The sequence below is a fragment of the Oncorhynchus mykiss genome, chromosome 28 (genome assembly GCF_057628025.1).
Source record: "Oncorhynchus mykiss isolate SJ-2025 chromosome 28, ASM5762802v1, whole genome shotgun sequence".
Taxonomy (NCBI): domain Eukaryota; kingdom Metazoa; phylum Chordata; class Actinopteri; order Salmoniformes; family Salmonidae; genus Oncorhynchus; species Oncorhynchus mykiss.
In genome coordinates, this window is record NC_143049.1 from 3,821,185 (window position 1) to 3,838,132 (window position 16,948).

The following is a 16,948-nucleotide window of genomic DNA, read 5'->3' on the forward strand; positions in this document are numbered from 1 at the left end:
TAATAATAATCATATTTAGCGGATGCTTTAATCCAAAGTTCCATCCAGCTATGCATGCATATGATATACGGTTGGCCCCAGTTGGAATCAAACTCATAGCCCTTGGCGCTGCAAGTGCCATGCTCTACCAACTGGGCCACATTTTCTCCACCTCTCCCTCTCTCCTTTTAGCACAGCCTGTGTGATAGGGCTGCAGTAGATTTTGAGAGATTACAGGGTGCTGGACTGAGGAGGCTTTGGTGGGATGGTAGAATCAGATGGTAGTACTTTACATTCTCAGTGTGGCTCAACTCCCATGCCTCGCTCCCTTTTTTTTATACCCGAAAGGATGGCAAAGGATCTGGTTCATTGAGGGATTAAACTCTTAAGTAGTGGCCTTCTTTGACCCTCGAATATCACTTACTATTCTAGAAGCCAGAAACACAAAGCCGCAGGTCACTGACAGAGCCCACCTTTGGATACATCAGAGGCAGTATTTTTTTTAGATACCTAGGCAGGGATAGAGACAGCCAGGTTTCCATGTACTAGCCAGAATGACCCGACATGCAAACATCAGAGAGAGCCATGTTTGTCAACAGATGCTCCTTGTTATCATGTTCTGTGATGGTATCAGAGCTGTGTGACATAATATGGTCATGTTCAGCATCCCTGACTGGCACACATTTGTTCCAATAGTGTTTTGCTCATTACTCTTAGATCAGGTTAATGTTAGTTAACTTTACATTTTGGTCAGGTTAGATTATATATTTAACTAGGCAAATCAGTTGAAGTACACATTCTTATCCACAACGACTGCCTAGGAACAGTGGGTTAACTACCTTGTTCAGGGGCAGAATGACCGCTTTTTACCTTGTCAGCTCGGGGATTCTATCTAGTAACCTTTCGGTTATTGGCCCAACGCTCTAACCACTAGGCTACCTGCCGCCCCAGATTAGATTAGGTTTGGTTACTGTAAGGTTTGGTTACTGTAAGGTTAGGTTACTGTAAGGTTAGGTTACTGTAAGGTTTGGTTACTGTAAGGTTAGGTTACTGTAAGGTTTGGTAACTGTAAGGTTTGGTTACTGTAAGGTTTGGTTACTGTAAGGTTTGGTTACTGTAAGGTTAGGTTACTGTAAGGTTAGGTTACTGTAAGGTTTGGTTACTGTAAGGTTTGGTTACTGTAAGGTTTGGTTACTGTAAGGTTTGGTTACTGTAAGGTTAGGTTACTGTAAGGTTTGGTTACTGTAAGGTTTGGTTACTGTAAGGTTAGGTTACTGTAAGGTTAGGTTACTGTAAGGTTTGGTTACTGTAAGGTTTGGTTACTGTAAGGTTTGGTTACTGTAAGGTTAGGGCCGGGATAAAGGGACTGATCTGAAAAAGGGGCTGTGCATCTGATCCTGTGGACCGTGTGTATCATTTCCAACAGGTACCGAATTCAGTCATACAATGTACTGTAGTATTATGTGTTGTGTTGTTTCATTCTGTGGATCATGTTGATGGAACAGGGAAATGAGTCATTATTGCTTCCGATTTAGTTGCTGTGAGCATAGATTTTGTCATGAACTGCTTGTGCATGCCAAACCACACGCACCTCATGGTGCTCCTCCACTGTTGTAAGATGTTACATAAAAGGGGAACAAAGAAAACATGGTGTGCCACTCGAGGGCTCCCGAGGGGCGCAGCAGTCTAAGGCAGTGCTCGAGGTGTCACTACATACCCTGGTTCAATCCTGGGCTGTATCACAACCGGCCTTGATGGGAGTCCCATAGGGTGGCGCACAATTGGCCCAGTGTCGTCCGGTTAGGGGAGGGTTTGGCCGGGGTAGGCCGTCATTGTAAATAATATTTTGTTCTTAACTGACTTGCCACGTTAAATAGATGACCATTTTTTTAATCATCATCACACTTATGGAGATGCAGGCTGCTCTCTCAGCATGTTCACTCAGATTCAGCTCCATCACATCAAAGGTGTTATAGCACTCACATCACAATGTGTCTAACCCCCTCATGTTCACCCTGTTGGATAATGTGTCTAACCCCCTCATGTTCACACTGTTGGATAATGTGTCTAACCCCCTCATGTTCACACTGTTGGATAATGTGTCTAACCCCCTCATGTTCACCCTGTTGGATAATGTGTCTAACCCCCTCATGTTCACACTGTTGGATAATGTGTCTAACCCCCTCATGTTCACACTGTTGGATAATGTGTCTAACCCCCTCATGTTCACCCTGTTGGATAATGTGTCTAACCCCCTCATGTTCACCCTGTTGGATAATGTGTCTAACCCCCTCATGTTCACCCTGTTGGATATTGGTTCACTATATTAAGAATCTGGCATCTCCAGAGTAGGAGTGCTGATCTGCTTTGAGATCATGATGAGTGAGATTATATGGGGCCAGATCAGCAATCCTACTCTGAGATGCTTTATGAATACGGCTCCTGATCAAATAAAACAGTTCATCATATAGATACTGTAGATATAAGATGGGTGTAGCAGAAACATCCACATCAATTGGACAAACAGAAGGTAAGAACCTAATATTCTTTTATTGTAATATACTGTACATTATATCATATTTCACTGTTTATTTTCTGAAGCAGATTTACAAAATGAACGTATACACCAGAAACAACTATTTTCTCAATAGTTACCTACCAGTAATTGAATAGAAATGAAATAAATATTTTTTGTTTGTTTCCGTTAACAAAAATCAACACACTTTCTGGACAAAGTGTAGTTTGAGCATACATTTCTTGTCATTTCAATAGATCCAACAGTATGTACAAAAAGTATTTATTAACTTAAAATAATTCCAAGTCAACAGGTGCACACACATACCTGTACATACAGTACACACATTACAGAGCAGCCGTGTTCTCTTGGAGTGTCCAATGGCAAAAAAGCCTGATTTCAAACTAGTTTGTTTCATGCAAATGACGTTTTCATAGCAATAGAACAGAATTGTAAAATGATTAATCTTGTTTTATGACATCTAGTTTCTCATTCACTCTCATCTCTGATTTACTATACTGGACGGTAAGCTAACTTTTCCTTTCTGGTTACATTAAAAAGATGTACATTCCTTTGCATAGATTTTGTTATAGTGTGGAATGGACAGAGAACATTCCCTAATTGGTTCTTTGGACACCCCCGTAACCAGTAGAAGGATTTGGAGAGCCTGTCATATGTTGAAGATTCTGGATCCGCTTTGAAAAACCGCAGAGGGGTTGGGAGAGAGCTTAGTCCTAACCAACTGCTCCTGTAAAAAGACAAACAACACATGGGTTATTCAAAGATGATCACAAGCAATGCAGGTCTTGTGCTGTTCAGATAGGATATGTGATATACACTCAGAGGCCAGTTTATTAGGTACACCACCCTGTTCACGAAAATGGTTCGCTCGTACAGACAGTGAGTCATGTGGCCATGGCTTGCTATATAAAGCAGGCATAGAGGCATTCAGTTACTGTTCGATTGAACATTAGAATAGGCCAAACTAATTACTTAAGCGACTTTGAGCGTGGTATGATCGTCGGTGACAGGCGCGCCGGTTCCAGTATCTCAGAAACGGCCGGCCTCCTGGGCTTTTCCTGCACGACAGTGTCTAGGGTTTACAGAGAACGGGGCGACCAACAAAACACATCCAGTCAGCGGCAGTCCTGTGGACGAAACCAGCTCATTGATGGGAGAGGTTGAAGGAGAATGTCAAGAAACGTGCAAGCTAACAGGCGAGCCACCAACAGGCAAATAATGACGCATTACAACAGTGGTGTGCAGAACGGCATCTCGAAACGCACAAATCTTTGGTTCTTGTCATGGAGGGGCTATTGCAGCAGACGTCCACACCGGGTTCCACCCGTTAGCCAAAATCAAGAAGAAGTGGCTCCAGTGGGCACGCGGTCCCCAACACTGGGCAATTGAGGAGTGGAAAAACATTGCCTGGTCCAACGAATCCCGGTTCCTGTTGCGTCATGCTGATGGCAGAGTCAGGATTTGCCGTAAACAGCATGACTCCATGGACCCACCCTGCCTGGTGTCAACGGTACAGGCTGGTGGCGGTGGTGTAATAGTGTGCGGAATGTTTTCCTAGCACACGTTAAGTCCCTTGATACCAACTGAGCAATTTTTGAACGCCACACCTTGTGAAATTCACCCCCTCCCCCGAACAATTCAGGCTGTTCTGGAGGCAAAGGGGGATCCGGCCGGTACTAGATGGGTGTACCAAATAAACTGGGCACTGATGGTACGATAATATGAGAGGTGACTTGTTTGGTTGTGCAGTCATAGTGCATCAGCCCTCCTGTCAGTGGACTGGTAGACATAATTAATCACAGCAAAAGCTACTGATGCTACTTTCTGAAAGAACATCCAGTCAGAACCTACATGAATGGAACTTCACTCAACCCTGAAATGAAGTATGCATGCTGCATCCATCAAGTAGCGTGTTCCAGGCTTGATATGATGATTAGATATGGATCTGCCTGTTCCAATGCAGCTGATTAGTAGTGGTACAATGGCCAAAGGGAAGGTTTGTTTGGCAGAGTCGTAGTCTGTGGTCTCAGTAGCAGTCTCTTCAGCCAATGACAAATAGGATACGACTACTACTGTATTTGCTGGATGTGAGGCTGTGTCTGTACGTGAAATTTGTCTAACTGCAGCTTCGAAAAAAGTGTGTGTGTGTGTGTGCTTCAGTCTGTTTGCATATGTGTTTGTGTATCTGTGTGTATGTTCACCTCCTCCCACACACACTATTTTCCACTCAGTATAGCAGCCAGGTCTGCCTCTCTCCTAAATGAGATTCACGCTGAAATGACTGCAAGCCACTGCATCGCATCACACTGGCAAAATGGCAAATAATTCATTATTGCTCACTTTATCGCTCTCTCTTCCTCTCACCCTTTCCATCCCTCACTGTTTTTTTCTCCCTCCCTCCCTCCCTTGATATAACCATGCTGGTTTGGCTCATGACAGTGGCTGTTGTCAGACACATCGTGGGAAAAGGGAAAAGTTCCAATTCAACCGAACAGGGAAACTTGAAAGAAGAGAGAAAAAAAGAGGAGCGGGACTGGAGGGAGGGCGAAAGGAGAGATGATGAGAGTGAGGAAAGGGGTGCAAAGGGAGGTGATTTGCAGGATGCTTTGTGTCTGCACAGTTTTATCCTCTCTTTATGCAGCCCATTGTAAACCACATCCTCATTTCTCCCCTGTTTATCTGTTTTGGTACAAAGTGGGAAAAAACTCTTTATATCACATTTAAAAGCTCAGGCAATGTTCCCCACCAGTGCTAAAAACAAGATTCTTAATGTCTCATGGGAGAAAACACTCTCAGTAGACGCATTGATGGGAACAGAGTTTTATGTCTAAGTGTTTACCAGAAACATTCATGAAGCACTCAGAAAGCTTGCATGTGTTTCAGAAATAAATGGCTTGTCGCCTCTTTCTCAACTGTAAGGGTACTGCTAATTTGAAAAAAAAAAATATATATATATATATATATATATATATATATATATATACATTTTTAATCACTCCCTGATGGGTACTGCTAATTTGAAAAAAAATATATATATATATATACATTTTTAATCACTCCCTCTCATAATCAAGTTTATTGATTTTGGTTCCAGAAGCATAATGAGGACGACAGTATTAATTCCCTTGATGGGTGGGTGAATGCTATGAAAGCGGATCAACTTCTCAGAGGTTCATCAGCACACACTGTAATGGTACTAACCGCTCACTACCTGTATGCATGGCTCTGTGCACTATGCTCTAGTGTTGCCCACAACCCGGGGAAACGTTACACAGCTGTACTTTTGTCTATCCATGACCTTGAGGAGTCAATGAAAAATGTTTCCATTGACCCATCATGTCGATGGACAATACCCTGAGGTGTGTGTGTGTGTGTGTGTGTGTGTGTGTGTGTGTGGGTGGTCAGAGAGCTTAGTGGGTTGGGGTGTCAATAATGACTTGGCAGTGTGTGGGGGCTGGGACTGGACCGGATGGTTTAATATAGATCCAATGGCTTTTGCGTCGTGTTGGCAGATTGCTCGGTGACCGATAAAAAGGATGGAGCACTAGGTCGTTGTTTGGGGTTAGAGGGGAGGTATTACTGAAGTAGAAGTTGATTGATGGGTTAGGGGGTGTACAGAGAGAGGGTCCAATATGACGACAATAGCCTGTAGTTGGTATCTGATGTCTACTTTTCTGGGCAGGAGACGGGGTTAAATCCTCTGCACCCAATTTGTACAACAGCGCTTACATTGTAGCCTACTGTGGTGTTGTACCTTTCCCTGCATGGACCCTGAACACACACACATCTCACCCTGTTTTCTGGGCCATGGTTATTAATAGACTATGACCTACAGATGACATATCTCATATTAAATTCTGTGGCCTGTCAAACACTGTTGGACTGGCCTTCTACAACACAGTCGCGAAGGCACAGGTCCACCCAATCAGATTGAACAGAAAAACAAGTGTTCTTTTATTTTTATGCTCTCTACTTGTCAGTGTTCCAAACGGGACATTATTGGTATTTTTCCCTAAACGTGCAAACGGCATCAGATAGAATGAATAGCAAGCGGTGCACTGGAAAGACATTCAGTCTCATGGGATGGGTGGCCAACAATAACTAACTGAAAGCCACACCCCCCACAAATATGACTGCATTGAGGCATATGTCAGTGTGCTTGTACAGCTATATGCACCATGCACCGTGCTTCTACACCTGCATTGCTTGCTGTTTGGGGTTTTAGGCTGGGTTTCTGTACAGCACTTTGAGATATCAGCTGATGTACGAAGGGCTATATAAATAAATTTGATTTGATTTGATGCCACTGCCCACTTCATTTGTTCATTTAGTGAATAAAACAGCTCACAATCCACTACCTTTATCACAGTCAACACACCTAGATTTTTAGCTTTAATTAGCATTAAAAATGCAAAATGTTTTCTCAGCCTCATCGCAAAATGTGTAACATAGCATGAGATTATCTATAAAACTGCACATTTTCCTCTCTCCCCTATGGCAAAATATGTAAAATTGCAGGAAATTAGCTTAAAACAGCAACATTTTCTCTCAGCCGCATGGCAAAATGTGGAGAACAGCATGAGATTAGCTATAAAACTGCAAATGTTTCTCTGCCCCATGGCAAAATGTGTAGAATTGCAGGAAGTTAGCTGTTTTGTCTGGCTACACTACTGCTACAACAGAAAGACTATACACTAAAACATGTTCTCCCATGTGATTGGCCAAAAATATGTTTATTTCAACTTGTTATTAAATTGACAACTGAAACATTCCTAGCAAGCAGTGTGCAGGAGTTTCTTCTTTCTCTAATCTCTCTGGCATAGATGACAACGAGTGAAAGCGGAAAAGCCGAGTAAGTCCAGGCCAGCCCGGCGCAGCTCGTTCTCCCCTACTCTGCGCTGGCAGAAGGCACAGAGGAGCGTGGGCGGGGGGATGGCACTAAACCCCTGGAGATTCCCCAAAGAGTTCCACTCCCTGTCACGCTAGGATCAAAACAGGAGAAGAATTATAATACTGCTCTTTCTCTCTCTGTCTATATGCATTTCAATCTCTGTCCGTTCCCCCCACTCCCTCCCTCTCTCCACACCTGAACCCACTTTGACACACCATCTCAGTGATTGAGTCTCCATATCCAATTGACCAGATGTCTGAATATGATTGACTTTCTTTTCTCCTCATGTAATGCCTGTTCTAACCAGGTCAATGTCATAAGCCTGGCCGTGTTCGGGTGTTACATAATCATCCGAAACAGCTGGGTCACTTTGAGCAGATTTAGGACAGGACGGGATGCTGCATCACCTAATTTACTCCCCTTGACTGCAATGTATTGAGAAAAACATTAGCTACTGTGACATTTTAACTTTCTGCAAAAACGTGTCAGGATGACCTTTTCAGGCTAATAATGGGCAGCTCATAGAGATGCCTCAGCTCCACTGGGAACACCTGGTACCTAGCTGGAACAATAGCTATATCCCAAACCATATCTTGCATATCTTTACCCTATATTCCCCATCCAGTGTCTGTCTTTCACGTGCCTTATCTTTAGCCAGAAATAGTACTATCTAAGGAATAGGAAATCATCAGAGATGTATACAATGACTTCTATAGGATGAGACACTACCACTTTGCTCACATCAAGGATTCGGCCCATTTGAAATAGCATCGAAAAACAGGATTTGTGCCCTGAAACACACTGTGAAACACAAAAAACAGGAGTCCTCTAACCTCTCCCATGGTTCCTATACTGAGGTCAGGTCTCTCTGGCAGGCTGCTCTGCTGGAGGCCGGCGGTGGTGGTGATAGGGGTGGTAGTGGCAATGGAGTAGGGCTGGAGTGGGGTTACGGTGTTTTGGGGGACGGTGGAGATGGAGGTGGGGTTCAGCAGGTCAGCAGTGGAGGAGCTGGGAGTATGGTCCCTCTGGTGAAGCTCTGTGTGTCTGAAAGCCTCCCCGCCTCCGTTGTAGGCGGCTTGGTAGCTGGTCTCATTAGGGAGGTGGGAGACCCCCGACCCGGGACTGGCATACGGGGCAGGGGGGCGTTGTTTCCTGGTGGTCTTGGCTGGTCTTGCCCCTGTCCATGGCCTGTACTCCTGTCTACGAGGAGGAGAGGATGGAAGGGTAAGAGAGAGCGCTCACGGTCTGCAAAAGTAGTTTTATTTTACAAACACTGCAAACGTTTTGTCCTTTAGCTTTTTGCTCTTTAAACTGTAGGCTATTTAACATAGAACATTTAGCGATCGAACCAAACAAATGATGAAGGAACCAATCAGAGAGCAAGGTAAGGCCTAATGACATAGGCTTATCATTGAATGGTAATGACATGATTGGGGCTACAGCAGAGTGGGTAGAGGGGCTCAGGTGGGTTCTGTTAATGGGGCAAACGTTTTCAGTTTAGTGCATCTAGGGAATGAGGATGGTGGCATGCTGTCATCAAATTAAAAAACAACAGTATTATTCAAAGTTAGCTGCCGCATCGGATTATCATTGCATCAGGATCTCAGGCAGAATAGCTTCAATTTGTTTTTTAATGATGGACTTAAAAATAAAAAAGTGTGTCCAACATGGGGGGGGGGTATAACAAGTGTGTGAGTTTATGAATAATCGAAAGCGTTTTGCTGTGTTTCTACTTCAGCAGCAACCAACTTTACAGATTAAAACTATTGATTATTTCTGTAGCATGACACTTAATGTATCCAATTTCTTTCGCGCAAACATACACACACGGAACACAAAGACCTAGCCTGATAGCAATTTCCGTTGAAAAGGATATTACATGATTATGCATACTGCAGATTACATTCAGGACAATGCCCCACTGTACATAATCCAACCAAATGATTTAACGAATTTCAGCGCGTGCATAGCTAATAAATTAAAGCAAACTTGAAGCACACGAATGGAATCGTTAGGTTTGAGCGCAATGGGTTATCGATGTTTTTTTAGTGAGTGAAGAGCTCCAGGTGCTGAAATGAAAGAAACACAGCGGTTTTGAAAGGACGTCAGAGTGATGGAACCTACCTGTAAGAGCTTTTGGCGGTTACCGTCCCCTGCTCCCCCCACCTCTGTCTGCCCCGCTCCTCTCTCTCCCCCATGTCCCCTCTAGTCTGGCTCGCATTGGGGTTACTGTTCACGGGGCTATCCAAACCAACTTCACCCCCTTTTCCGACATTGCTAATCCAGGGGAAATTCTCCTTCTTCGGAATTGGCCAGGGTTTGTAATCCTGCTTGTACTGGGTGACAGTGGAGAAAGGCACACCGGTTTGTTGGTAGTCCTCCTGGGGTTTGAAGTTGGGCTCCCTCCGGCCCCTCAATGACCTCTGAGTCCCCGGGGCATCTCCCGGTGTCTGGGGGGATCCGCGATGTTCCGTGGTGGAATAGTTGTGCCTCAGAACCCGGTCCGTCGGTACCTGCCTGGTGACGGATTGTACCTCTTGGTCGGTGATGTCCGAGTAGTTCTGTATGGTCAGTGGCACTGAAAGATCGGATTTATCAAACTGGTTCCAGAACCGAGCCAGACAGCACACTCTGCTTATGCACGGCCAAGCCATGGCGATTTGGTTCGAATAAAAAATAATAATATGCTAATCAAAGAAAAGGGGGAAAAAATTAAAGAAAATAAGGAACATTGAAAAAAATATATATATTTATCAAACGTTAGCTACATTCAGAAGTGCCGCCGTGTGTATGCGCCCATTCCTGCAAACCTTCGCCAGCGTGCTGTCTCCACGCCACCGCTCTGGAATGCCAAGATGGTAGCGGAGCCGCTCGTAAAGCTGTCATTGCACATTCTTCTCACGTGGTACTGAAGGCTTCGAGTTGATGCAGAGAAATCTATAGCAAATGATTAATCTGAAGTCCAACAGAGAGCAAAGCTTTGCGATTGCTATTCGGGTCAAGTTATTCCATTACAAATTCAGCAAGAATATGTTATTCTCTTGTCATTCCGAAACTGCATCAAACACAATGGGCCGATCATGCACAACCCATTATTAGCCAAGTAATCAAACTCATGGTAGCCTATGCTCTCCGAACATAAATCTGAAACATGACATTAGGCTGAGGCTATATGGTCTAAACTTGAAGTATAAAAATAATACTTGAGAGGTCAATCACATCATGGCTCTGACAAGGCTTTATAAGGAGTAATTGCAGTCATCTGCATTTGTGTGAAACCCTCCACATGGCTGCCATGAGACAGCTCTTGCTCATGTTGCCTCTGGTTACCACAGGCAAATAAACTGTTGACTCTATACTCTGGTAATTTTCCCAGATAAAGGCATCCATGTAATAAACCAGGGAAGCTTGAAGATCCAGTCAATTAACCAATTATACTAAACAAAAATATAAACGTAACATGCAACAATTTCAAAGCTTTTGCTGAGTTACAGTTCATATAAGAAAACCAGTCAATTGAAATAAATCCATTAGGCCCTAATCTATGGATTTCACATGACTAGGCAGGGGCACAGCCATTGGTGGGCTTGGTAGGGCATAGTCACATCCACTGGGGAGCCAGGCCCAACCAATCCGAATACATTTTTCAAATCAAATCACATGTTATTTGTCACATGCACCGAATACAATAGGTGTTTATTTACCTAACCATGAAATGCTTAATTTCTAGCCTTTAACCAACAATGCAGTTCAAAATCGGTTTTCCCCACAAAAGGGCTTTCTTAAAGACAGAAATACTCCTGAGCACCCCACCTCCCCCCTCTGACAACCCTGCAGACGAAGAAGCTGTGGGGCAGGTTGGACCTACGGCCAAATTCTCTAAAACGACATTGGTAGAGAAATTAACATTCAGTTCTCTGGCAACAGCTCTGGTTGACATTCCTGCAGTCAGCATGCGAATTAGATGCTCCCTCAAAACTTGAGAAATCTGTGGCATTGTGTTGCGAGACAAAACTGCCTTTTATTTTACTCAGAACAAGGTGCACCTGTGTAATGTTTTATTTTTTTATCTTTATTTAACTAGGCAAGTCAGTTACGAACAAATTCTTATTTTCAATGACGGCCTAGGAACAGTGGGTTAACTGCCTGTTCAGGGGCAGAACTACAGATTTGTACCTTGTCAGCTCGGGGATTTGAACTTGCAACCTTCCGGTTGCTGCTCTAACCACTAGGCTACCCTGCCTCCCCATTTTTTTCATTTCAATGATCATGCTGTTTAATCAGCTTCTTGATATGCTACACCTGTCAGGTGGATGGATAATCTTGTCAAAGGAGAAATGCTCACTTACAGGGATGTAAACACATTTGTGCACAACATTTTTGATAAATACTATTTTTGTACGTATGGACCTGCACCACACGTTTATATTTTTGTTCAGTGTAGCTGTAGAAAACCCAATTCATTCTTGTTTCTTGTGATTAGGCTACCTCTCAGCATTCTGTCCAGAGATTAAAAAAATCATGACTGAATTGCTTATAAAACGAAACTACCCAGTAAATAAGTCTCTAGATAAACTTGAAGATGGAGAGATGTGTTTTTGTTTTGTCAATTATAGATGGCGTGCTGGCATGGGAGGAAGGGAGCTTAACAGAGGTCCTAAAAACCGGAAATGCGTTACCTCTGGTTCATTAAGCCATTCCTATGTGACAAATGAATAGGGAAATAATGGGGTCAAGGTCAAATGTCAGAGTAGCTGATGCAGTCAATGGGAAAAGAGGAGTGTCACAGGGCTGATTCTTATGTCAATACATAGCAGTCAATTGGAAAAGATAGGCGTCAAACAATTCAATCTTAGAATTTAGAATTTACATTTGTTCCCCACAGATATAGGTTGTGTAGGGAAGTCAGGAGCAGGAGAACGAAATTGTTATAAACAGAGTCGTTTAATAAGTGCTGACAAAACTCCAAAAACCAAAATAACAAAAGTGGGTACAAAACCCTTCGCACACCAACACATACTAGAACAATCACATACAATCAAACAATCTCCGACAAGGACATGAGGGGAAACAGAGGGTTAAATACACAACAAGTAATTAATGGGATTGGAACCAGGTGTGAAGGAAGACAAGACAAAACCAATGGAAAATGAAAAATGGATCAGTGATGGCTAGAAGGTCGTGATGTCGACCACCGAACACCGCCCGAACAAGGAGAGGGACCGACATCACCGAACACCGCCCGAACAAGGAGAGGGACCGACTTCGGCGGAAGTCGTGACATGTTGAGTTCCTGTCTGACTACATTCCAGACAGATGCCAACTCTTGCAACGCCTAGGTTGGTATTTAACATAATCCGCTAACCACATCAGATGACATAGAAATCTGATGCCCGACTGCACAGCCGATAGATAACATGGCACACAACCATTGGTTGATGCAATGCAAAGCCTGCACGTGTAGTCGGGCAGGAACTCAACCATAGTGTATTACCCAGCTAAGAGGTGGCGTTATTAGCCCGACCCACAAACCCCAGGTAGCCATCCTCATCCATTACGACCCCAAAGTCCCCAATGTAGCACTCTTCTGTCCGCACAGGGTCACACTGCATGGATGTGTACACAAAATATTACAACATTAAGCTACAAGGAAACAAACCAACACTGAATCTCATAATGCTTTTCAGAAAGTTCAGATCAATTTCAAATAGAAGGACCAATCAATCAATCAATCAAATAACCCGTCAATCAATCCTGGGGATGTTTAATACATCCCTTTTGGAAGAAAACAGACAGGGAGACGTAGTGGCATCTAGTGGACTTTCAGTGAAGTGGTCCTTCGTACTGTGTATTCAGTAAAGAGGGAAAAGGTTCCCCTCCACTCCATTGGCCAAGACACTACCAGCTTCATCTACCACCTGAGATAGGAACACATGTCACCAATGTCCGCATTTTGTATCAAAAAGTGGCAACTTTATTGCATTCCCATTGATTATTTGTTGATGGTCTAGCACACATCACATGAATGAATGAATGACTTTGATCATCTCCAACACTGTTGCTGTGCCACAGACACACTGTGGTTGGTCGACTGCACCTACCTGCATATCATACGCTGGTGAAGCCTTCCCGAAAGACCCGGCTTTCATCTTTGTGCCCTTAAAGGTACCTGCTATCAATACCTGGAAGTGAAATGACAGAGTAGCTAAGACACCATGCTTTTTGTGCAACATTTTAAAACATGTCTTGCAGGGCTCTCTAGTGGTAAAATTCAGTGCCTGCAGATCTGAAGTAATACATTTCCCTAAGATGTGCTGACATCAAAGAGGTAATGTAAGGGAACAAGTGTTTTCAGACCGTATGGTGTATGAACACACAAGCACACACACACCTCTAGTACAGTAGGACTGTTGAGGCGGGGCATTGTATGGATGAAGACACCCAGGGAGCGTAGACACTGCTCCAGGCAGACTTGGCCCAGCATGTATCTGACATGTTCCACAGGACATCCCTCTCCGTCAGGCCCGACCAGTACCTCCACACAGACAGGAGAGAGGGAGGGAAGGAGGGTGATAGAGACAAACCTCAATTAGGGTTAATTTAAATGGGTTTTAGTCCAAAGCCATTAGTGCCAGTGCAATCTAAGTTCAACCCATCTTATGGTTGTGTTCTGGTTGTGGTTGGGTATTGGCTGTAGTTAAAGTTATGGTTATGATTATGATGGAGGGACTACCTTCCGTTGACAGTGAGACCTATCCCATAGCTGCTGCGGCTGTGTTGGGTCATCTTAGGTGACCCTATGGTCCCACTGGTGAAGAAGATGGTCATAGGATCATATTTGCGAGTCTCCACACACACATGGTCGTTAGAAGCATTTCTATGGCGAGACAAAGTTATTTTAAGTTGGGACGAAATGATGATAGTAACAAGCAATCAAAAGAGTAGATCAACCAATAGATCAGACAAAGTGAATTGGAGCCATTACGATAAAACTCTCAGTATCATTACCTCACCAGATCTCCAAATGTCATCCATCCCTCTCTCTTGGTGGGGGACACCAGCAGTTTGTGCTGCAGGCTGGAGCACTGTGAGGCCACGGCAGGGAGGCCAGGGACTCGTCTGTGATAACACAGTGGGCCTCTGCAGCCGGTGGAGGATGACCCTGGTTGTCAGCTGAGAGGTGCATGGTAGGGAGGCCAGGGACTCGTCTGTGATAACACAGTGGGCCTCTGCAGCCGGTGGAGGATGACCCTGGTTGTCAGCTGAGAGGCCACGGCAGGGAGGCCAGGGACTCGTCTGTGATAACACAGTGGGCCTCTGCAGTCGGTGGAGGATGACCCTGGTTGTCAGCTGAGAGGTGCATGGTAGGGAGGCCAGGGACTTGTCTGTGATAACACAGTGGGCCTCTGCAGCCGGTGGAGGATGACCCTGGTTATCAGCTGAGAGGTGCATGGTAGCAGGACTGTACCTGTGAGGGGACAAAACTATGGTTTTAGGGACTTGTAATAAGTACAGACAAATAAAGAAGCGGAAACATGAAACAATCAGATAATACCAGCATTGAAAGTAAAAGTGTTTTTCTTACAAAGCTTAAACATAGTATTGTATTGCACCAACACATCTCAAAACATTTTCTGTGCAACATATACCATGCATTTGGACCACAATGGTCCTATCAATGTACTCTGTTCAATAATATTGATCTATTAGATCTTTCCCAGCTCACCTGTTCTGAGATGGACCACATTGATGACACCGTGTCCTGCTGGTTGAGACCACAGACTCCTGAAAGAATTAAAGAACGCTACTGAAAGAACAATTTTGGTTAATCTGAAACTGTGAATTAATGCCTTCTGCCAATATGAATGATATGTAAGCTCTCCTACCTAAGGCCATCATGATGATGTTGTCATAACACTGACATAATAACGCATGTCATTAGGAGTTAAAACAACTGTTATAACAACTATGTCAGATTCAAAATCAAGTGTTAAAATTGGTTCATTCCTCCATAACAACTTATATTCATGCGAGGGAAGTTGTCGGCTAAATGAGAAAGCATCCTTTTATTTCTTTGCCCACACATCAAGCACATATCACATATTTTGCAAAGTTGAAGTTCACAGGTACGTACGTATCTGAGGATATTATTGTTGTTTGACATTCTCATAGTCAGTGAGGTTTTGAGAAGGATATACCCTATGTACACAGATCTGATATTTATAGTCATTTGGGAATATGCTGAGAGTTCAGTTGAAAGGAAAGTTTCCCAGTGGCCATTGCGCAAAGTAGAAAGAAAACACTACTTTCGTATTAACTTGATAAAATAATAAAATACATTTTGTGGGGGACTTGTACATGTATACAGAAGAAAAATTGAGTAAGAACAATCTGTCATTCTATGCATTATCACTGATTTGAGAAGAACACTGGGCAGAATTTATAAAGTTGATACATGAAAGTCTTATGAAGTTTAAACCCCATTCAACACCTCTCAGGTCTCCAAGATCCCCTCAAGTCATCATGTTGTTCGCAGTTCATATTGCTGTGTCTGCAGGCTGGAAAGTAGGAATGGTGCCCAAGAACTGTCGCTGGAACGGCGTGAAGGATAAGGCAGGATTACCACAGTCCAACTCCCTGACATGTGGCAAGTTCTGTCCATTCCTTAAACGGAATGGGTGAAGTAGGCACAGTGCTACAAGTCATTATTCTGTTTATTTAATAAATCACTACAAAGGTACGTGGGGAACACAATGATAAATAAAGAGTATACAAAGGACAGTTGGGCTAGGGTGTACAATAGCATATTACACAAAGACCTTAAGGGATATACACAAATGTATCATTTTAACAGCTTTATTTTTGGTAGAATATTTCATTATCTTAAAATATTGTTTAATTTCCTTTTTGCATCTGGTCTACAGTTAAAAAGCATCTGGTCTACAGTTCAAAAGCATCTGGTCTACAGTTCAAAAGCATATGGTCTACAGTTCAAAAGCATCTGGTCTACAGTTAAAAAGCATCTGGTCTACAGTTAAAAAGCATCTGGTCTACAGTTAAAAAGCATCTGGTCTACAGTTAAAAAGCATCTGGTCTACAGTTAAAAAGCATCTGGTCTACAGTTAAAAAGCATCTGGTCTACAGTTAAAAAGCATCTGGTCTACAGTTAAAAAGCATCTGGTCTACAGTTAATAAGCATCTGGTCTACAGTTAAAAAGCATCTGGTCTACAGTTAAAAAGCATCTGGTCTACAGTTAAAAAGCATCTGGTCTACAGTTAAAAAGCATCTGGTCTACAGTTAAAAAGCATCTGGTCTACAGTTCAAAAGCATCTGGTCTACAGTTAAAAAGCATCTGGTCTACAGTTCAAAAGTATCTGGTCTACAGTTAAAAAGCATCTGGTCTACAGTTAAAAAGCATCTGGTCTACAGTTAAAAAGTATCTGGTCTACAGTTAAAAAGCATCTGGTCTACAGTTAAAAAGCATCTGGTCTACAGTTAAAAAGCATCTGGTCTACAGTTAAAAAGCATCTGGTCTACAGTT

The 16,948-nt window shown here is 43.3% G+C and overlaps 1 protein-coding gene across 1 annotated transcript; it reads right to left on the reverse strand.

Annotated features, from left to right (window-relative positions):
* Positions 1 to 2,510: 2,510 nt before the first annotated feature.
* LOC110508349 (microtubule-associated protein 6 homolog) lies at positions 2,511 to 10,316 on the reverse strand. Its single transcript, XM_021588801.3, has 3 exons — positions 9,531 to 10,316; positions 8,240 to 8,606; positions 2,511 to 3,242 (listed from the first exon to the last, which is right to left on the reverse strand). The coding sequence occupies exons 1-3, from the start codon at positions 10,058 to 10,060 to the stop codon at positions 3,165 to 3,167; spliced, it is 975 nt and encodes a 324-aa protein (XP_021444476.3). The 5' UTR covers positions 10,061 to 10,316; the 3' UTR covers positions 2,511 to 3,164.
* Between the last annotated feature and the right edge of the window lie 6,632 nt (positions 10,317 to 16,948).